The sequence below is a fragment of the Ranitomeya variabilis genome, chromosome 2, assembly GCF_051348905.1.
Source record: "Ranitomeya variabilis isolate aRanVar5 chromosome 2, aRanVar5.hap1, whole genome shotgun sequence".
In the NCBI taxonomy this organism is placed as follows: domain Eukaryota; kingdom Metazoa; phylum Chordata; class Amphibia; order Anura; family Dendrobatidae; genus Ranitomeya; species Ranitomeya variabilis.
This window is the reverse complement of record NC_135233.1, coordinates 40,711,603-40,735,714: the sequence shown is the minus strand read 5'-3', so window position 1 is coordinate 40,735,714 and position 24,112 is coordinate 40,711,603. Positions and strand designations below refer to the sequence as shown.

Sequence of the window (24,112 nt, the reverse complement as noted above, 5' to 3'; positions counted from 1 at the left end):
ACACAGAAAAGTGGACAAACCCTTTAAAAGTTCACAAAAAAAAAACGGAACTATATAAACCAGCCACGGTAATAAATCACATGTTTTATAAATCGAGAGACCGATCATTGCCTCATTTCCCTCCATTCGCACTAGATAATACTCGAGCCACGTAGAGGTGCACACCCGCCATCCTGCTACCCGCAAGTGCCAAAATATTGCTGAACCAGGCGCAATGTGTGGCGGCATCACAACTACTGCAGAGAACAGTCACATGAAATCACAGATTTGCAAAAAAAGAAGAAAAAAAAAAAAAAGTTTTTTTCTTATTCCGGCTATTCAGTGGATCAACATTTTTCAACTGGTAAAACGGGGCAAAAATGGGAATTCTATCAGGGCTCGGTCAGTTAACGTGTTCGTCGACCCCATGTCGCTCCATTTGACATGAAAGGTTTTCGTATTGATGTACAAAACGATTCCTGATGTGCGGGGTTAATTGGCAGCACAGAATAAAAAGTCTCATGTGGACAGATAACAGAGAGCAACGCCTGGCGTCATCACGTGTAGGAGTCAGATATGACTAGAGTTCGCGTCAGATGCATCTCGGCTGTAATTTGTTTTTTTTAACTGATGACATCACAATGATGACGTACAAAAAGGATGACCACATCGTAGAGGATGAGCTAAAGTGCATCTAGGACCCCAATACTTCCCGCTATGGCATACTGTATATCACCGTCCGGTTTGGAAGCTCCAGTTCCCGGCATGCCCTGAAGGCTGCAGGTTGCCAGGGCATGCTGAGGCATGGAGTTTCGCAACACTGGAGGACATTCTCGTAGCTTTAGACGGATTTTGCAAAAAATACCATAGTATGGCTTGAACTCTACCATTGAAGCCTTGACCTTGATGGCCAACATGAAAAACCTATCAGACCATTATCCTCCACTGAAGTCATACTGAAAAGCCCACGTGCCCATCGTCCTCACCGGTCGTTCATCATAGGCCAGCTACCCTAAGCAATCTGGAAGAACCATATTCTGCAAAGTCCGTAGGGTGCCGGCCTCCGGAGCGACCGTCGATAGTGACTGACTAATAAAAGTAAAAAAATGATTGACCTCTCCTATGGGTGTGCACTCCAAAGACGGGCTTGACCATATCACTTGGGCATTACCGTGCTTAGTCGTAAGAGCAGCCGTCGAAAACTCAGCTTCACGGGCTTCCGTGTGGCATCATTCAACCTTCGATAGAAAAAGTTGACTATGGTGTAGAATGGGAGACATCTGCGCCATGACACTGCCCTAAAACATGTAGGAGATCAACAGAAATTGAGCCGACGCGATTTGGGATTGAAGGAAAGAATATTGGTCTATGGTCAGAGTCACCCCTGGGTTGGCAAATACAACACACTTCTCCGGGCCGCCTTCCTCCCTGCATGTCAGATATATAGGCCGCACCATGGAAACACAACGAGGACGCTAATGAAATGAGACATTGCGTCTGACAGACTCGACAAATGATCAGATGTGTATCTTGAAAAAAAAAAAAAAAAGTTTCAGCACTTATTGGGAACAAAGAAAACAAAACAAAAAAAAAAAAACAAACAAAACAAACAGAAGTGTAACCGTGTTGTAAAAAGTGCAATCAAAGAAGGAAAAAAAATACTACATTGATAAAATCCACATATAAAAATGGTGCATACTTTAAAAAAAAAATAAAAAAATAAAAAAAATCAACTTTACAGGTGAACGGACAATTCTCCGAAGGGTCGCGTAATCTTGGTGAACTGGCGGCAAATGTAGAACGACCGCCCCGGTCTTGGGATACATGTAACATCATGGAGAACGGGACGGGAGCGAGGACAAGTTTCAGGAGACTGCCGTCACGACATGTTCCTTAGGTGATGGGGCCAAAAGCAAAAACGTGACAGTGAATTTCACAGTCTTTTTTGGGGGTTGGTGGGGATGGGGGAAAGATAAGGGGATGAGTTTCACCCTAAGACTTGGCGTTCGAAGACCAAGCCCTCGCCAGCTCACGTGTCCTTTTTTCTTTTGGATGCATCCGGTCACGATAAACCTTTCCTCACTGAAAGACCGACAACAAACTCTTGTCCGTTTGCATTAAGCAGGTCACCGACAATGGATCCAGTAAATCATGAGTTAAAAACGGCACCCAAGGAGCGTAAAAGAAAAAAAAAAGAAAAAAAAAAAAGAAAAGAAGTCGGCTATTTTCTTGACTGTGGTGTTCTTCACATTCACACAGATAACATGATGCTCTTACGCAAGAGCTTGAAATTTCCTACATTTAAAGTCTTCAGGTCCCAATGAGATTTTAAAATAGGCATTGATAAAAATAGTGGAGAACGCAGTACCACATGTACCCTGACAAAAACGCCAGCGACTGTACAAGGAAGAGCCAGATGTTGTTTAGGGTCATCTCTCTCGGCGCCGCTTTCTTCTGTCCCGGCAGGGGAGGAAAAGCACCTGGAAAAGAAAACAAAAGCATGGAAGACAATAGAAAATTTGGAGAAATTGTATTCATGGGGCTGTCGAGAGTCGAATGAACGTAATGGTCACGGTCATTATAGCAATCTGATGACCAATAAAAAACATACAGATGCCGAAGTGCTAGACCTATCCCAAACAAAAGGTGTCAGACAGAAAAAATCACTCCAAGCGCTACCAGGCAGCGGAGACATGACAGGAAGTGGGGTGGTGCCTGAGCTCGCTACAGGGAGTGGGGTGGTGCCTGAGCTCGCTACAGGGAGTGGGGTGGTGCCTGAGCTCGCTACAGGGAGTGGGGTGGTGCCTGAGCTCGCTACAGGAAGTGGGGTGGTGCCTGAGCTCGCTACAGGGAGTGGGGTGGTGCCTGAGCTCGCTACAGGGAGTGGGGTGGTGCCTGAGCTCGCTACAGGGAGTGGGGTGGTGCCTGAGCTCGCTACAGGAAGTGGGGTGGTGCCTGAGCTCGCTACAGGGAGTGGGGTGGTGCCTGAGCTCGCTACAGGAAGTGGGGTGGTGCCTGAGCTCCCTACAGGGAGTGGGGTGGTGCCTGAGCTCGCTACAGGGAGTGGGGTGGTGCCTGAGCTCGCTACAGGGAGTGGGGTGGTGCCTGAGCTCGCTACAGGGAGTGGGGTGGTGCCTGAGCTCGCTACAGGGAGTGGGTGGTGCCTGAGCTCGCTACAGGGAGTGGGGTGGTGCCTGAGCTCGCTACAGGGAGTGGGGTGGTGCCTGAGCTCGCTACAGGGAGTGGGGTGGTGCCTGAGCTCGCTACAGGGAGTGGGGTGGTGCCTGAGCTCGCTACAGGGAGTGGGGTGGTGCCTGAGCTCGCTACAGGGAGTGGGGTGGTGCCTGAGCTCGCTACAGGGAGTGGGGTGGTGCCTGAGCTCGCTACAGGGAGTGGGGTGGTGCCTGAGCTCGCTACAGGGAGTGGGGTGGTGCCTGAGCTCGCTACAGGGAGTGGGGTGGTGCCTGAGCTCGCTACAGGGAGTGGGGTGGTGTCTGAGCTCGCTACAGGGAGTGGGGTGGTGCCTGAGCTCGCTACAGGGAGTGGGGTGATGTCTAAGCTCGCTACAGGGAGTGGGGTGGTGTCTGAGCTCGCTACAGGGAGTGGGGTGGTGCCTGAGCTCGCTACAGGGAGTGGGGTGGTGCCTGAGCTCGCTACAGGGAGTGGATATTTCTGAGCCCCTCTATAGGAAGTGGGTTTTTCCTCTCTTTACAGGAAGTGGGTCTCTGTATATATCTGCTTGTACTCATCTGTCTGTCTGCATACAGAAATAAAAGCGGTGCGGACACGTAAACAGTTGGACAATGGCAGGAGCAATATAAGCTGATAAGAGAAAGTAAGAGTTCCAGTTCTTATAGTGCTGACAGAATACTGATGAAAAGGAACCGCCTACGCAAAATGAGTGTATGGCAAGTTGCAGAACATGAGAATTGGGACAGTTCCTTGGAATATTAGACCAGTGTATGGACCAAAATCAGTTTCATCATTCAGGGACTGCAGACAGCAAAACCCATGCCAAGTAAGAATACATGTAGGCTTTAGTTTTCAAATTTTTTTTGTAAAGGCACGGAGCGCTGTAAAAAAAAAATAAAAAATAAAATAAAATATTACATATACACACACACACATAAATATATATATATATATATATACACACACACAGACAGACAGACTGAAAAATTGGAACAGCACTATGCTCACCAATGGGTGCCAGGCCTCCTAGGCAAGACGGTCCACTCATCCACCCAAGTAGTATGCCAAAACAAGGAAAAAAAGGCAGCACTCCAGTTCTTTTAAAGATGAAAAAACTTGTGACGTTTATTCAGACCCACATCTCTATACTTCGGCTCAGTGTGAGCTGAAGAATAGAGATGTGGGTCTGAACAAACGTCACAAGTTTTTTCATCTTTAAAAGAACTGGAGTGCTACCTTTTTTTCCTTGTTTTGAGAGAGATATATATAGATATATATATATATATATATATATATATATATATATATATATATATATATATATATATATATATATATATATATATATATACACACACACACATACACTAGATGGCAGCCCGATTCTAAAGAATCGGGAGTCTAGAATCCATATATACTTTATTTATTCAAATGTAAGAATAATACAATTAATAAATAATAGTAAGAAAGAACAAAAAATGGCTGCACTCACCAGCTCTTGACAATTCTTGTTATTTAAGGTACAGTTACACAGGATCCATGAACATGCTTATGAGGGGAGTGATGAAAGACATCAGACAACAACTTTGCGTGTTGTGGCAAATGCCACAACAACGGTTCTTTGCTTAAGAACAATAATGTAAATAATAAATAATATGTATCAATAACTATGTATATTGGTATGTTCTATGACATTTTAAAATATTTAATTATTATGTGGAAAAGCTCTTAGTACCCATACTGGCGCATACTTCTGTGCCCATCAGGTATTTTCACAGTAAAATTCACAGGCGGGGCCCCTCGGCCTCCGATTTGGTGGGCGGGGCCCCTCGGCCTCCGATTTGGTGGGCGGGGCCCCTCGGCCTCCGATTTGGTGGGCGGGGCCCCTCGGCCTCCGATTTGGTGGGCGGGGCCCCTCGGCCTCCGATTTGGTGGGCGGGGCCCCTCGGCCTCCGATTTGGTGGGCGGGGCCCCTCGGCCTCCGATTTGGTGGGCGGGGCCCCTCGGCCTCCGATTTGGTGGGCGGGGCCCCTCGGCCTCCGATTTGGTGGGCGGGGCCCCTCGGCCTCCGATTTGGTGGGCGGGGCCCCTCGGCCTCCGATTTGGTGGGCGGGGCCCCTCGGCCTCCGATTTGGTGTGTGCTCTGCCTGGGGCCCCCATGTTCTGCCTGGGGCCCCTGTGCTCTGCCTGGGACCACTGTGCTCTGCCTGGGGCCCCATATGCTGCCTGGGGCCCCTGTGCTCTGCCTGGGTGTAGGACACTGGTGACGTCACTTATCTCCGGACATTAGCTCCGGACAAAGCCATGGAAGTTGGCACAAATTGCAGGAAGTAGTATTCTAGGCAATTATATATTAGAGATATATATATATATACACTCACCGGCCACTTTATTAGGTACACCTGTCCAACTTCTTGTTAACACTTAATTTCTAATCAGCCAATCACATGGCGGCAACTCCGTGCATTTAGGCATGTAGACATGGTCAAGACAATCTCCTGCAGTTCAAACCGAGCATCAGTATGGGGAAGAAAGGTGATTTGAGTGCCTTTGAACGTGGCATGGTTGTTGGTGCCAGAAGGGCTGGTCTGAGTATTTCAGAAACTGCTGATCTACTGGGATTTTCACGCACAACCATCTCTAGGGTTTACAGAGAATGGTCCGAAAAAGAAAAAAAATCCAGTGAGCGGCAGTTCTGTGGGCGGAAATGCCTTGTTGATGCCAGAGGTCAGAGGAGAATGGGCAGACTGGTTCGAGCTGATAGAAAGGCAACAGTGACTCAAATCGCCACCCGTTACAACCAAGGTAGGCCTAAGAGCATCTCTGAACGCACAGTGCATCGAACTTTGAGGCAGATGGGCTACAGCAGCAGAAGACCACACCGGGTACCACTCCTTTCAGCTAAGAACAGGAAACTGAGGCTACAATTTGTACAAGCTCATCGAAATTGGACAGTAGAAGATTGGAAAAACGTTGCTTGGTCTGATGAGTCTCGATTTCTGCTGCGACATTCGGATGGTAGGGTCAGAATTTGGCGTAAACAACATGAAAGCATGGATCCATCCTGCCTTGTATGGAGCATCTTTGGGATGTGCAGCCGACAAATCTGCGGCAACTGTGTGATGCCATCATGTCAATATGGACCAAATTCTCTGAGGAATGCTTCCAGCACCTTGTTGAATCTATGCCACGAAGAATTGAGGCAGTTCTGAAGGCAAAAGGGGGTCCAACCCGTTACTAGCATGGTGTACCTAATAAAGTGGCCGGTGAGTGTATATATGTATATATATATATATATATATATATATATATATATATATATATATATATATATATATACATATATATACACACATACATACATACATACATACATATATATACATATATACACACACACACTAGCTGTACTACCCGGCTTCGCCCGGGGAAATAACTGCTGTTAGCAAAATAGAATGTGTTAACAAAAATTTATTCTGCACAAAAAAAAACACAAAACAAATAGACAGAAATGTTATTATTAAAAGGCAAAAACTAAGCTAATAGAAGCATTTTACAACATATATTTCAACATCAGAGATATTCCACACAGATTTAACTAAATTGGCCAAGTAATGTGAAGTAATCTTCTACTACTTATTCGAGAGCCTTTTGATAAACGACATTCTTAGTTTTTCCTTCAGGTGCAAAGACAAACAGATTTTTGGCTGTTCTAACTCTTGAACAGGCCACATAAAGTTGACCATGAAAAAAGCATGGAGATTGTAAATCTAAGCTAGCTGAAGAGCCCGGCGTTGCCTGGGCATAGTAAATATCTGTGGTTAGTTATAGCACCTCACTTCTCTTATTTTCCCATCACGCCTCTCATTTTCCCCATCACATCTTTCATTTTCCCCCTCACTCCTCTCATTCCCCCCTAACACTTGTCATTTCGACCTCACATCTGTCATTTTCCGATCACTCCACTATTTTCCCTCACTCCTCTCATTTTGCACTCACACCTTTTCATTTTCACCTCACACCTCTCATTTTCACCTCAGTATATACATGTTTGTCATCTCCCTTATATATAGTATACACCTGTATGTCATCTCCTGTATATAGTATATACCTGTATGTCATCTCCCCTGTATATAGTATATACCTGCTGTGTCATCTCCCCTGTATATAGTATATACCTGTATGTCATCTCCTCCTATATATAGTATATACCTGTATGTAATCTCCTTCTGTATATAGTATATACCTGTGTGTCATCTCACCTATATATAATATATATCTGTGTGTCATCTCCTCCTGTATATAGTATATACCTGTATGTCATCTCCTCCTATACATAGCATATACCTGTATGTCATCTCCTCATCTATATACTATATACCTGTAGGTAATCTGCTCCTGTATATTGTATATACCTGTGTGTCATCTCCTTCTGTATATAGTATATACCTGTATGTCATCTCCTGCTGTATGTAGTATGTACCTGTATGTCATCTCCTCCTCTATATAGTATATACCTGTGTGTCATCTCTCCTGTATATAGTATATACCTGTGTGGCATCTCCTCCTGTATATAGTATATATCTGTATGTCATCTCCTCCTGTATTAGACCTCGTTCACACGTTATTTGGTCAGTATTTTTACCTCAGTATTTGTAAGCTAAATTGGCAGCCTGATAAATCCCCAGCCAACAGTAAGCCCACCCCCTGGCAGTATATATTAGCTCACACATACACATAATAGACTGGTCATGTGACTGACAGCTGCCGGATTCCTATATGGTACATTTGTTGCTCTTGTAGTTTGTCAGCTTATTAATCAGATTTTTATTTTTGAAGGATAATACCAGACTTGTGTGTGTTTTAGGGCGAGTTTCGTGTGTCAAGTTGTGTGTGTTGAGTTGCGTGTGGCGACATGCATGTAGCGACTTTTGTGAGAGGAGTTTTGTGTGGCGACATGCGTGTAGCAATTTTTTGTGTGTCGAGTTGCATGTGACAGGTTAGTGTGGCAAGTTGTGTGCAGCAAGTTTTGCGCGTGGCGAGTTTTATGTGTGGTGCCTTTTGAGTATGTGCAAGTTTTGTGTGAGGCAACTTTTGCATGTGTTGCAACTTTTGTGCATGTGGCAATTTTTCCGCGTGTGCAAGTTTTGCGTGTGGCGAGTTTTCCATGAGGTGAGTTTTGCACGTGTGGCGAGTTTTGCATGTGGAGAGTTTTGCGCGTGGCGATTTTTGAGTGGCGACTTTTGTGTTTCAACTTTTATGTGGCGAGGTTCGTGTATGTGTGGTGAAATGTGTGCTGAGGGTAATATGTGTTCAAGCACGTGGTAGTGTGGGGCGCATTTTGTGTGTGTGTTCATATCCCCGTGGTGGTGTGGTGATTATCCCATGTCGGGGCCCCACCTTAGCAACTGTACAGTATATACTCTTTGGCGCCATCGCTCTCATTCTTTAAGTCCCCCTTGTTCACATCTGGCAGCTGTTAATTTGCCTCCAACACTTTTCCTTTCATTTTTTCCCCATTATGTAGATAGGGGCAAAATTGTTTGGTGAATTGGAAAGCGCGGGGTTAAAATTTCACCTCACAACATAGCCTATGACGCTCTCGGGGTCCAGACGTGTGACTGTGCAAAATTTTGTGCCTGTAGCTGCGACGGTTCAGATGCCAATCCCGGACATACACACATATATAAAGCTGAATGTGTGTTTGTGTGTATGTATTAGATATATAAAGCTGAATGTGTGTATGTGTGTATGTATGTGTGTATGTCCGGGATTGGCATCTGAACCACCGCAGCTACAGCCACAAAATTTTGCACAGTCACACGTCTGGACCCCGAGAGCGTCATAGGCTATGTTGTGAGGTGAAATTTTAACCCCGCGCTTTCCAATTCACCAAACAATTTTGCCCCATCTACATAATGGGGAAAAAATGAAAGGAAAAGTGTTGGAGGCAAATTAACAGCTGCCAGATGTGAACAAGGGGGACTTAAAGAATGACAGCGATGGCGCCAAAGAGTATATACCGTACAGTTGCTAAGGTGGGGCCCCGACATGGGATAATCACCACACCACCACGGGGATATGAACACACACACAAAATGCGCCACACACTACCACGTGCTCGAACACATATACCACTGTCAGCGCACATTTCCCCACACATACACCAACCTCGCCACATCAAAGTCGAAACACAAAAGTCGCCGTTCAAAACTCGCCACGCGCAAAACTCTCCACATGCAAAACTCGCCACATGTGCAAAACTCACCTCATGGAAAACTCGCCACACGCAAAACTTGCACACGCGGAAAAATTGCCACATGCACAAAAGTTGCAACACATGCAAAAGTTGCCTCACACAAAACTTGCACATACTCAAAAGGCACCACACATAAAACTCGCCACGCGCAAAACTCGCCATGCGCAAAACTTGCTGCACACAACTTGCTACACTAACCTGTCACATGCAACTCGACACACAAAAAGTTGCTACACGCATGTCGCCACACGCAACTCAACACACACAACTTGACACACGAAACTCGCCCTAAAACACACACAAGTCTGGTATTATCCTTCAAAAATAAAAATCTGATTAATAAGCAGACAAACTACAAGAGCAACAAATGTACCATATAGGAATCCGGCAGCTGTCAGTCACATGACCAGTCTATTATGTGTATGTGTGAGCTAATATATACTGCCAGGGGGTGGGCTTCCTGTTGGCTGGGGATTTATCAGGCTGCCAATTTAGCTTACAAATACTGAGGTAAAAATACTGACCAAATAACGTGTGAACGAGGTCTAATACAGGAGGAGATGACATACAGATATATACTATATACAGGAGGAGATGACATACAGGTATATACTATATACAGGAGGAGATGACACAGGTATATACTATATACAGGAGGAGATGACACAGATATATACTATATACAGGGGAGATGACACAGGTATAAAGTATATACAGGAGGAGATGACATACAGGTATATACTATATACAGGAGGAGATGACACAGGTATATACTATTTACAGGGGAGATGACACAGGTATATACTATATACAGGAAAGATGACACACAGATATACTATATACAGGAGAGATGACAGGTATATACTATATAGAGAAGGAGATGACACAGGTATATACTATATACAGGAGGAGATGACACACAGGTATATACTATATACAGGAACAGATTACCTACAGGTATATAGTATATACAGGAGGAGATGACATACAGGTATATGCTATGTATAGGAGGAGATGACATACAGGTATATACTATATACAGGAGGAGATGACACACAGATATATACTATATATAGGTGAGATGACACACAGGTATATACTATATACAGGAGATTACATACAGGTATATCTAATATATAAAGCTAAATGTGTGTATGTATGTATGTGTGTATGTCCGGGATTGGCATCTGCACCGTCGCAGCTACAGCCACAAAATTTTGCACAGTCACACGTCTGGACCCCGAGAGCGTCATAGGCTATGTTGTGAGGTGAAATTTTAACCCCCCGCGTTTCAATTCACCAAACAATTTTGCCCCTATCTACATAATGGGGAAAAAGTGAAGGGAAAAGCGTTGGAGGAAAATCGACAGCTGCCAGATGTGAACAATGGGGACTTAAAGAATGAGAGCGATGGCGCCAAAGAGTATATACCGTACAGTTGCTAAGGTGGGGCCCCGACATGGGATACTCACCACACACAGGGATATGAACACACACACAAAATGCGCCACACACTACCACGTGCTTGAACACATATACGACCCTCAGCACACATTTCACCACACACACACCAACCTCGCCACATAAAAGTCGAAACACAAAAGTCACCACTCAAAACTCGCCACGCGCAAAACTAGGCTCACGCAAAACTCGCCATACGTGCAAAACTCACCTCATGGAAAACTCACCTCATGCAAAACTTGCACACAGAAAAATTGCCACATGTACAAAAGTTGCACCACATGCAAAAGTTGCCTCACACAAAACTTGCACATACTCAAAACGCACCACACATAAAACTCGCCACGCGCAAAACTCGCCATGCACAAATCTTGCTGCACACAACTTGCTACACTAACCTGTCACATGCAACTAGACACAAAAAGTTGCTACACACGTCACCACACAAAACTCATCTCACAAAAGTCGAAACATGCATGCCGCCACACGCAACTCAACACACACAACTTGACACATGAAATTCGCCCTAAAACACACACAAGTCTGGTATTATCCTTCAAAAATAAAAATCTGATTAATAAGCAGACAAACTACAAGAGCAACAAATGTACCATATAGGAATCCGGCAGCTGTCAGTCACATGACCAGTCTATTGTGTGTATGTGTGAGCTAATATATACTGCCGGGGGGAGGGCTTCCTGTTGGCTGGGGATTTATCAGGCTGCCAATAGCAACCAATCACAGCTCAGCTTCTATTTTGCTACAGTTAATTAATCTGAGCTCTGATTGGTTAATATAGGCAACAAAGACATTCTCAGTATAACAAAGCTAATATATGTTGTAAAATGCTTCTATTAGCATAGTTTTTGCCTTTTAATAATTACATTTCTATCTATTTGTTTTGTGGCTTTTGTGTGCAGAATAAATTTTTGTTAACACATTCTATTTTGCTAACAGCAGTCATTAACCCGGGCGAAGCCGGGTAGTACAGCTAGTTAGATATATAGATATGCATATACATATATATACATACATACATACACACACACACCGTATATACTCGAGTATAAGCCGACCCGAGTATAAGCCGACCCCCCTAATTTTGCCACAAAAAACTGGGAAACTTAATGACTCGAGTATAAGCCTAGGGTGGAAAATGCAGCAGCTACCGGTGAATTTCAAAAGTAAAAATAGATACCAATAAAAGTAAAATTAATTGAGACATCAGTAGGTTAAGTGTTTTTGATTATCCATATTGAATCAGGAGCCCCATATAAAGCTCTATAAAGTTTGATGGGCCCCATTAGATGCTCCATATTAAAATATGCCCCATATAATCCTGCATAAAGGGTAATTATGGCCCCATAGATGCTCCATAGAGATATTTGCCCTATATAATGCTGCACAAACGTTATGGCCCCATAAGATGCTCCATACAGACACTTGCCCCATATAGTGCTGCACAAGCGTTATGGCCCCATACAGATGATCCGTACAGTCACTGCCCCATATGCTTTTGCTGCGATAAAAAAAAAAAAAAAAAAAAAAAATCATACTCCCCTCTCTTCGCTCAGGACCCCTGACACTTTCAATATTTACCTGCTCCTCGTGCGGCTTTGTCTTCAGCACTGATGTTCAGCAGAGGGCGCGCACTGACTACGTCACCGCGCCCTCTGACCTGAGCGTCACAGCCAGAGGACGCTGATGACGGAGCCGCACCGGAACGAGGAGCGGTAAATATCGCGCAGCGCGGTATACTCACCTACTGCTGGCGCTGTGCAGTCCCTGCTTCTTCCGGCGCTGCACCTTCTTCCTGTATTGAGCAGTCACAGTTACCGCTCATTACCGAAATGAATATGCGGCTCCACCTCTATGGGAGGTGGAGCCGCATATTCATTACTGTAATGAGCGGTAACTGACTGCTCAATACAGGAAGAATATACAGCGCTGGAAGAAGCAGGGACGCGCAGGGACACGGCCAGCAGTAGGTGAGCATAATTAGATAGCCCCGCCCCCCCCTGCCGACCCCCGGGTATGACTCGAGTATAAGCTGAGAGGGGGACTTTCAGCCCAAAAAAATGGGCTGAAAATCTCGGCTTACACTCGAGTATATACGGTGTATATATATATATATATATATATATATATATATATATATATATATATATATATATATATATATATATATATATATATATATATATATATATATATACACACACACACTAATATATATATATACACACACACTAATATATATATATACACACACACTAATATATATATACACACACACTAACACACACACACACACACACACACACACACACACACACACACACACACACACACACACACACACACACACACACACACACACACACATACATACATACATACATACATATATACACACTTGCACACACACCTTACTCAAGCATTTAATCCTAAACTACCCCAGCATAGCCACTGTACTAATCCTGCTGGTCTCTGTTTATTTTCCTGCAGCCACCCCCCTTGTGACTGCTGCAGCCAATCATTGCCCCCTGTTGTCAGTCGTGATGCCAGTATATACAGCAAAAGACTGCAGCGATCAGCACGGGGGCCAGAACTTAATCAGCGGCAAGAAAATAAGCATATACTGAGAACACTGGAGCATTGATGCTGGGGCAGTGTGGGATTAAACTGGAGATTTAATAGAGAATCTCGGCCACCCAGCTGTGCAGGAATTGCACCATATTCATTACTAGTTATAGGAAGTCCAAAGTGCGGAGTAACCAGCAGATTTAGGAATTCAGCTCTGGAAGTAACCGGATTATATGATGACACAAATAAGTACACAGTCAAGTTAATGGACAATAATATCCATAAAAAAAATTGCCAGGCATTATATACATCCATATTTACCTAAGGTGTCACATATCCGGCACTATATGTATCGGGAGTCTCCTAAACTCCATGTGACTTATACCGTACCTGTTTTATAAAAGTGGGACAAAAGCTCTTCTTTTTCAACAAATCGCTGATATAACCAATCTGTGAGCGCTTCTGTTTCCATGGGAACATCTTTGATCGGATAAATTCTGTTCAGAAGGAGAAATGGGATGTTATCAGAGAGATGGAACGTAATTTTTTTTTGTTAGGGAGTCATAAGGGTTAAAAGTTGAGCAGCGATTCCTAATTTTTCCCAAAAAAACTTTACAAAACTTTTATTTTTTTATTTTTTGGGGAACACATTACATATGAAGTGGCTAGTGGGAAAGTTTTATAGGTCAGGGTGTTCCGGACATGGTGATACGAAATATGTGTGCTTGCAGAGCATTAGAGCAGCGTCTGATAGCATGAGCTGACAGGCCACCATCTCTGGGTGACTCCGCAGCCACCTATAGGCATAAGATCACCATCGGCATAACGAGATCGCATAAGGTTGTGACGATGGAAGCACAGAGGGAACTCCCTCCCTCTGCGATGTCACGGTCACTATTGACGGTAGCATAGTGGCATGACAAGGGTTCAACGTCCGCGATCTGTGCTAGCGAACTGACACCTGCATTTGATTGCAGCATATGTAGTAGGTGTACTAATAATAAGATTAGCAAATACTTTCAATTAGAAATGAAATGTAGTATAGTTCTTCTGGTTCACTATGTCTCTTACCCCAGGTGCAAGGCATTGACGTAGCTTGGGTATCCATGGCTACGACCACTCAGACAGTGACAGTTAGTTGTTCTATCCATGGTTACAACAACCAACAGCTAACAGCTGTCACTATATGAGTGGTCGTAGCCATGGATACCCAATGCCCTGCACATGGGGTAAGAAACATAGCGAACCAGAAGATCAATACTATATATTCCAAGAAAACCATCCCAAACGTGAAGCATGGTGGGGGAAGCATCATACTTTGGGGGTGCTTCTCTGCGAAGGGGACAGGACGACTGCACTGTATTGAAGGGAGGATTGTTGGGGTCATGTATCACAAGATTTTGTCCAACAGCCTTCCTCCCTCACTAAGAGCATTGAAGATGGGTTGTGGCAGGGTCTTCCAGCCTGAGAATGACTCTTAACACACAGCATCCAGGGCCACTAAGAAGTGGCTTCATAAGATGCATTTCAAGGTCCCGGAGTGGCCTAGCCAGTCTCTAGTCCTGAACCCAAAAGAAAATCTTTGAAGGGAAACTCCATGTTGCCCAACGACAGCCCTGAAACCTGAAAGATCTGGAGAAGATCTGTATGGAGGAGGGGGCCAAAATCCCTGATGCAGCGTACGCAAACTTGGTTAAGAAGTACAGGAAACGTCTGACCTCTAATTGCAAACAAAGGTTTCTGGACCAAATATTAAGTTCTGTTTCTCTATTGTATCAAATACTTAATTTCTTTAAGCTTCTGTTGTCCGACAATGCTGTAACAATGCCTGTGAATGAGCGGGAGCAGCCCTACCTGTAGTACACGTGTGTGATCATAGGTGGCCGGTAGCCCAGAATCCAGGTTTGAATGTCCATAGGATTTGCATCGGGATATCCAATCGTGGTGTCTATTACCCACTGCAGGCCTTTAGGTTTCCGGTCTAAAGAAAATGAAAAATAAACCAAAAGTTAATATATTAAAAATAGACTGAAATATAGGTTAACTGATTATTTTAAGAAAATTAACAAATTGAATAAAAGGTATGTTGCCCTTTACATACTACTGCAGCAGTCATCCTCGCCCCGTTACCCTCCTGTGTCCCACACTACATTTCTATGGATTGACGGGACACGTTGTTGGTCCCATGGGGTGTACATACTAGTTAATCCTCATCTAGGGGCGTAGAAGGTGCAACAGATCGGACCAAGGGGTAAAGGGGCCCGCTGGATGTGTGTCAGAGCTGAAATGCACTGCGGCGCTCAGTATACGCACGGTTCCCTGCGCTGCAATAGACGCTGCGGGCCAATCAGAGGCTGGCAGCTGACATCACCTCGCCCATCACGGGCAGTGCATGAAAGTGACATCAGGAGCTGCCCATGCCAACATGATGACCTTAACTACCAGCTTCTGCGCTAGCTACAGAAAAGGATGTCACACGTCGTGGAAGCGGGAGAAGGCAGGAATAATCCATTGGTTTTTCCTTAAATGTGTAGGAGAAGAACGAGGCAAATAGTTATAAGATGGGACCCAGGATCGAAGGGACATTACTGGAAGGGGCCCAGGATACAGGAGGCATTATTACTGGAAGGGGCCCAGGATGGAGGACATTACTGGAAGGAGCCCAGGTTGGAAAGGGCATTATTACTGGAAGGGCCCAGGTTGGAAGGGACATTATTACTGGAAGGGGCCCAGGTTGGAAGGGGCATTATTACTGGAAGGGGCCGAAGATACAGGAGGCATTATTAATGGAAGGGGCCCAGGATGGAGGACATTATTACTGGAAGGGGCCCAGGATGGAGGAAATTACACCAGGAAGAGGCCCAGGATGGAAGGGGCATTATTACTGGAAGGGGGCCCAGGATTGAAGGGGCAATATTACTGGAAGGGGCCCAGGTTGGAAGGGGCATTATTACTGGAAGGGGCCCAGGATTGAAGGGGCATTATTACTGGAAGGGGCCCAGGTTGGAAGGGGCATTATTACTGGAAGGGGCCCAGGTTGGAAGGGGCATTATTACTGGAAGGGGCCCAGGATACAGGATGCATTATTACTGGAAGGGGCCCAGGATGGAGGACATTACACCAGGAAGAGGCCCAGGATGGAAGGGGCATTATTACTGGATGGAGCCCATGATAGAGGAGGCATTATTACTGGAAGGGGCTCAGGATAAAGGAGGCATTATTACAGGAAGGGGCCCAGGATGGAGGAAGTTATACCTGGAATGGGGTCAGGATGGAGGACATTATTTCTGGAAAGGGCCCAGGATGGGGGGACATTATGCCAGGCAGGGGCTCAGGACGGATGATATTGTTACTGGAAGAGGCCCAGGATGGCTGGTAATTGTTAAGTTATAGGATGGGAAGGGAATATTATTACCAGAAGGGGTCCAGGACAAGGGACATTAATTCAGGTAAGGGGATATTATTACTGAAAGGAGCGAGGACAGAGGACACCATTACAGGAAGGAGCAAGGATGGCAGACATTACATAGGGGGCGAATATACATAATTTTGTAAAAGTTCTAGGATGCTACAAGGGCTTATATCTGATAAACATTCAAGAGGAACCCAGGTCCAATTTTTGCACCAGGGCCCATCAGGAGTTTCTTTCCTTGAAGAGTGATTTCCGCGTGTTTTTTATTTCCTGAGCATTCCCCAGACAGTACTGGCAGCTAAAGGTTTTTTCCTTAAAAGTTTTGACGAAGTCTATTTTACTGACTTTTTACAGACATTTTTTTTTTCCAATCACTGAATAATGAAGGAACCGCTAGCTTTTTTTTTTTTTAAAGCAAAAATGGCAAAAGGCTTAACAAAACATCTGGGCGTCTTTTGAGCTTTAACATGGCCTTTTATTATGAAGTATAGAGCATCTTCCTAGCAAAAACCACCAGAAGAAAGGACAAAAGATGGTCAGAAAACTGAACACGTGCACAAAGTCGTTTCTACATCGAATTGGATACGTTCTTTTTTTCTGAGCGGTTTTGGAAAGGCGGAATCAGCCTGAAAAAACGTCATGTGCACAAGCCTGAAGATATTGAAAAAGCGCTCTGCTGATCATGGGAATGCTTGGATTCCCATCCGGTGGTGTCCCTCCCCTATTGGACAATGATTGCCGCACTGGCCGCCCTTATGTTATAAATTGGAATAATCATAAAAAAACAAAAGAAGCATCTACAATACGATGGACGTGCGACGCTCACAACATTTCTGGAGGTCAGATATAGACAAAGAAGATGTTTCGAGGAACTGGTAATGCTCCTTGCACATAGGTGACCATCATCTACTAAACTATTCTATGCCATGATTTATTCACTATGTGTTGGGTAAAGCTGGCGAGTCGGCCAGAAGCTTCCCCCCAGCAGCGGTGCTCAGAGGCACTTCCAGGCTTTTTTTTTTTTTTTTTTTTTAACCTCCTTCAATATTGAACAAGTAACTTAAATCTAAAAAGATTCCTCCCGGATCATTAATATTTCACAGAGGAGGAACAGCTGGATGGGGGTTGTAGTTCTGGCTCTAATTTCTTTAGTAAATTAACGATGAAACGGGAACATTCACAGCATCCAATTCCTTTCAGGTCTCCCCACGGGTCCGTTACCTCTTTTTCTTATCCCTCTGTTATGTCTTCAAGAATTTTATGGCTCCATCGACAACAGGGTGTGACCAGTTGGAGTGGGGCGTGTCCCTGCATGATCTAATTATCCAATCGGTGCTGACTATCAAAACTGTAGGGACACGCCCCTTAGATAAGTGGAATGGTCACACCTGGTTGTCAATTTTTCTTCTGTAAATTTCCAGGAAAGGCTCAAAGAAAAGATTCTCCAGAATGGTTCTAATATACGGAATGCAAGTATTTACTATCACTGACATGTCAGAGACGACAAGCCCCATCAAGCGGGATGAGCAAGCGGAGGAAAATACATAGCTTCAGGTCACAGCAAGAAAAATACATAAGTGGGAAGATTAAAAGTTGCTTTTTTTGCAGTCTGAGGAATATACAGGGGGTGATTTATTACTACTTTCCTAATTGTAGAATAAAAGTAGAAGCAAAGATAGAAACTGGAAAAGTGATCAGATGCGTCCGCTGAAGGAGAGATTTGGCGCATCTTCATAGAAGTCATCAGTGATGAGCCTGACAAACACTGGCAATCCCAGCATGCTTTGTGGCTATCTAACAGCAGCGGGGACCTTAACATGTCAATCGACCACCCGCAACACTCTGACCACCCGAGCACCCGCAACACTCTGACCACCCGCAACACTGACCACCCGAGCACCCGCAACACTCTGACCACCCGAGCACCCGCAACACTCTGACCACCCGAGCACCCTCGGCAAACTCGTCTTGCGCTCATCACTAGATGGCACCTCTTAGCCAACTTATTTTACGCCACAATTTTGGTGCATTTTGCCCTTTTGTAGCATTTAATAAGAGTTTTCTCAACTTATGACATTAATAAAGTTGCCTGTGTGTAACTCCGTGGGCAATAGGTGAGGGCGATTCGGAGGGTCGGTCTCTCACCTGATCAGGATGTGTGCGGCATTACTCTGTAAAATATGATGTATAATCCAATCATGGCTTCTGAAGCCACACCCAATGGAGAGAGGAGTGCGGTGGATCCCGGGCGATGCCGCGGACAAAGGTTAATAATTCAGGCAGCAACTGTAAGAAAATTCCAATTTATTGCAAAATGTTTCTGAGAAGAACCTACTCCTTCCTCAGGTCTAGTCGAAGTTTATGCCTGAGGACGCAGTAGGTCCTACTCCGAAGCGCGTTGCAGTAAATTGCACGTACCGCCTGGATTAACCTGGTGAACGACAGCGCCCGGGATCCACCGCACTCTTCTCTCCATTACAAACAGAAAAACAATCTCGGCAATTTACCCAATGATTAAAGACCATTTGTTCTCACGAACACAGAGCTTTTTATCTTATAGTATACAGCGCGTCGCCTAGCTAACCGGCCACCTCTGCAGGCTATCAGCAGTGGCCGGTCTCATAGGCAAGAAGTGCAGCGCTTCCTTGCAGTCGAGCTTGTAACAGCTGTTCTGTTGGAAAGATAACTGGATCGCTGGATCTCTGGATCTGGTCAGCTTCAGTGTCCCAGCAATGCCGTATCAGAGAGCACATTGTGGACCATGCCACTGGTCTGAATGGTCCATGATGAGGAGCGCACCTCCCCCTGGAAGACAGGAAGTGGTGCGCCCCTGGACATGGAAGACGATAAACCTTTAAGGGGCAATTCCCTTCTGGTACAATTATGATCTCCACCATGAAAATGGGGCACCACCTCGCGCCAGTGGCAGTGGATAGGCGGCCACGCATGGGCAGCTTTCTCCATTCTCTAACCACCAGGCGAGCATGCTCGGCAAATTTGGTAACTAAGAAATGAAATGAGAGAGCCGTGCATCTGCGGGAACTCGTCCACGGCTGGTTTTCCATACAGCAGATGCCAGTCAGTTGGCCGGGCCTCATAGACCTGTGATGGACCTGAGTGATCTGCGAGAGGTGGCGTATGCCAATTGGCAATAGGTGGAAAAAAAGCAACATTGGGACACAACGCAGGGGTTTGTCCTACTGCCCGGCAGCCATTATAAGTCTGCCGTACGGTTTTATTGCATTTTTCAACGGCGTGCCGCAAAACACGGAGTTCAGCGGTTATTACACCGTCCTGTGGCGCTCCGCACGCATCACATCAGCTACAGGTTTTTATAAACTGGGTCAAGTCGCTTTGTTCTGGTGCGGAGCGAACAAAAACGTCTATTACCCTGAGAATTCTCTGCAGTTTAATTTGTCTATTTAATTTAGAATTTACGACCATAAATTTCTAATGCGCTCAGGTTTATTTAATATGTCGGTGGCCGGATTTCCTGGGAGTCGGACGATTCCCAGCATCCTAAATATTTAATGCTGGATCCGAATTTCTGAGGCTTCTTGGAGAGTGAAGCGGGCGGCACGGTTCCTCTGGCATGTAGTAGAATTGCACCACTCAGACCAGGCAGCAGACAAGACATTTTTTTATTTATTTTGTATTTCTAACATTTTTATTTTACACAATAAAGCAAAGTCTCATGTCTTTACTATTAGGGTCAGAATATAGGATGTATCCAAACGAGAGATTAATGGAGAGTGGAATTTGGAACTTCTGAAATAATGGATCACTACGACCGTGGGAGTCCAACACCTGGGTCCTCCATATATACTGTGGAGTAAGGGGATGCAACAATGTTCTCCACCCTTCACACAGAAAAAAAAAAATAAAAATGTGGATATGTAGAACTACGTTACGATACGTCATCCCTAGCGTCATCGAGTGATATGTCATCAATATTCAAGATAACATTGCCTCTGGAAAGTACGGTAAATATAGCACGAGGGCTCTGAATGAGTAAGATCCACAAGCCGAGGAGTTCACAGGACATATACAATGGAAATCAATCCCCAAGAGTCATACATAGGAACAGTATTATAGTAGTAATATCCTTGTACATAGGAACAGTATTATAGTAGTTATATTCTTTTACATAGGAGGCAGTATTATAGTAGTAATATCCTTGTACATACGGGCAGTATTATAGTAGTAATATCCTTGCACATAAGAGCAGTATTATAGTAGTTATATTCTTGTACATAGGAACAGTATTATAGTAGTTCTATTCTTGTACATAGGGGGCAGTATTATAGTAGTTACATTCTTGTACATAGGAGCAGTATTATAGTAGTTCTATTCTTCTACATAGGGGCAGTATTATAGTAGTTATATTCTTGTATATAGGGGGCAGTATTATAGCAGTTCTATTCTTCTACATAGGGGCAGTATTATAGTAGTTATATTCTTGTATATAGGGGCAGTATTATAGTAGTTCTATTCTTGTACATAGGGGGCAGTATTATAGTAGTTATATTCTTGTACATAGGAGCAGTATTATAGCAGTTATATTCTTGTGCATAGGGGGCAGTATTATAGTAGTTATATTCTTGTATATAGGGGCAGTATTATAGTAGTTATATTCCTCTGCATAGGAGCAGTATTATAGTAGTTCTATTCTTGAACATAGGGGGAAGTATTATAGTAGTTCTATTCTTGAACATAGGGGGCAGTATTATAGTAGTTATATTCTTGTACATAGGAGGTAGTATTATAGTAGCTATATTCCTCTACATAGGAGGCAGTATTATAGTAGTAGTTATATTCCTCTACATAGGGGGCAGTATTATAGTAGTTATATTCCTCTACATAGGAGCAGTATTATAGTAGTTCTATTCTTGCATATAGGATCAGGATTATAGTAGTTATATTCTTGTACATAGGGGGCAGTATTATAGTAGTTATATTCTTGTACATAGGTGGAATTATTATATTAGTTACATTCTGTATATTTAGGCCAATATTATCACCATATTACAGTTCCACAAAACTTATTTCGGAATATTTTCTGTAACAGTTTTATAAGGCAACAAAAAGCCACAATGTCTTATCTTTGGCAAATAGTATTATAAAAAGAGGTTCTCCAGAAATGTGCCGACATACGTAATGAATAGCCATATACTGATTATATTACAATACTTGCAGGCCACCAGGGGTGCTCACAAATATACGTAAATGCATGTATGAGAGTTCCTTCTATATTTAGGCATAACCTTTATACGCTCATTAGTGTGTGTGTAAGCAGGGGTGGAAAACATACAAGAAATCGAGCCCATTACGCCCATATATTCATGGTGAAAGTGAGCAAGGCCATGACTATAAATCTGTGTGATTCGCAGGATACAGTTCACTAACTTTAAGCTTTCATTAATTCAATTTATCGATTTCTTAATTGTTTACAATAAGGAGGATATCAGTTACTCCCGAGTCTTGTAGCTCATCAATATTCACATGGTATCAGCAGTGTAAGGTCATTAGAGACGCTGTAACCTCAACAGTGCTTAGTGCCGGAGATCGGAGCCAAAAGTATACCACACGGTAGAGAATAGCATACCGTTATACAAAGTGCAAGTACAGTCACATACAAGCATTATAGTAGTTATATTCTTGTACATAGGAGCAGTATTATAGTAGTTATATTCTTGTACATAGGGAGCAGTATTATAGTAGCTATATTCTTGTACATAGGGGCAGTATTATAGTAGTTATATTCTTGTACACAGAGGCAGTATTATAGTAGTTATATTCCTGTACATAGGGGCAGTATTATAGTAGTTATATTCTTGTACATAGGAGCAGTATTATAGTAGTTATATTCTTGTACATAGGAGCAGCATTATAGTAGTTATAGTCTTGTACATAGGAGCAGTATTATAGTAGTTATATTCATGTACATAGGAGCAGTATTATAGTAGTTATATTCTTGTACATAGGGGCAGTATTATAGTAGTTATATTCTTGTACATAGGGGCAGTATTATAGTAGTTATATTCTTGTACATAGGGGCAGTATTATAGTAGTTATATAATTATATTCTTGTACATAGGAGGCAGTATTATAGTAGTACAGGAAGTCCTCGACTTACGACGGTGATCCGTTCTTACGCGTCGTCGTAAACAGAATTTCGACGTAAGTCGGACCATACGTTCATACAGTACTGTACCATAATAACAGTACAGTACTGCAAACACTTAGCCTATCCAAACACCTATCCTAACACAGTACCCTACATAATCAATAAACAGAGGTACAGTAAAATATTGTGCAGTACAGTACGTTTAATAATGAAGTACAGTACTACTGTACTGTAAGTGCTGTAACAGTAATAAACAGTGTACTGTACATTACTGTAATAAACAAAGATAACAATTCCAAAGAGAGAACAGGCTCATTGGGAGGAAGCTGCAGAAGGTGCTGGAGATACTGCGGCAGGTGAGTCAAGAGGGGCAGGTGAGGTAGAGGGTACCGGATCTGTTGCAGGTTCTGTTGCAGGCCTCTCTACCTTCTTGAAGTACTGCTGCAGGTTAGTTTGGAAGGAGACCATCTTCTTCTCCTCCAAGATCTCCTTGTAACACCTAAGGGAATCCATGACTCCTCTGGCAACCCTAGTGTACCTTTCCATGTTGGGATCCTCAGCCTCAAACCTTGACAATCCTTCCTGTATCAGGGCAAAACCTCCTGCCAAGCCCTGCCTTGTAAATCTCTTACGTTCTGGGGTTGGTATGTCTTCCTCTTCCTCTATCATCTGCTTCTCCAGTTGAATAAGGTCCTCAGCAGATAACTCCTCTCCATGAGATGCCAGTAGCTCTGTGACATCATCCTCCTCCACCTCCAGATTCATTGTCTTACTCATATCAACAACGTTCTTTATGACACTAGTCACTGACCCTTGGACCTCTGTGACATCATTCACAAACTGGGGACACAGTTTTTTCCACACACCATTCATACTGGTCTGCTTAACCTCATCCCAGGAATCAGCAATGTTATTCACAGCATCAAGGATGTTGTATGTTTTCCAAAAGGCCTTTAGAGTCAAGTCCTTATTCTTTTCAGTTGCTGCTAAAGCATTACCAATGACCCTTCGGAGGTAGTAGGCCTTGAATGTAGCAATGACTCCTTGGTCCATAGGCTGTATTAGGGCAGTGGTATTAGGTGGAAGGTAAACCACC

At 43.9% G+C, this 24,112-nt stretch overlaps 1 protein-coding gene across 1 annotated transcript in view; it reads right to left on the bottom strand.

Annotated features, from left to right (window-relative positions):
* Positions 1-1,321: 1,321 nt before the first annotated feature.
* The window catches only part of LPGAT1 (lysophosphatidylglycerol acyltransferase 1), a 91,183-nt gene continuing 68,392 nt past the window's right edge, over positions 1,322-24,112 (bottom strand). Inside the window, exons 6-8 of the mRNA XM_077282309.1 lie at positions 15,332-15,458; positions 13,868-13,974; positions 1,322-2,459 (exon numbers count right to left, since the gene is read on the bottom strand). Of these exons, the coding sequence (XP_077138424.1) occupies positions 2,308-2,459; positions 13,868-13,974; positions 15,332-15,458 (386 nt within the window). The 3' untranslated portion in view covers positions 1,322-2,307. The remainder of the gene's footprint in view (positions 2,460-13,867; positions 13,975-15,331; positions 15,459-24,112) is intronic.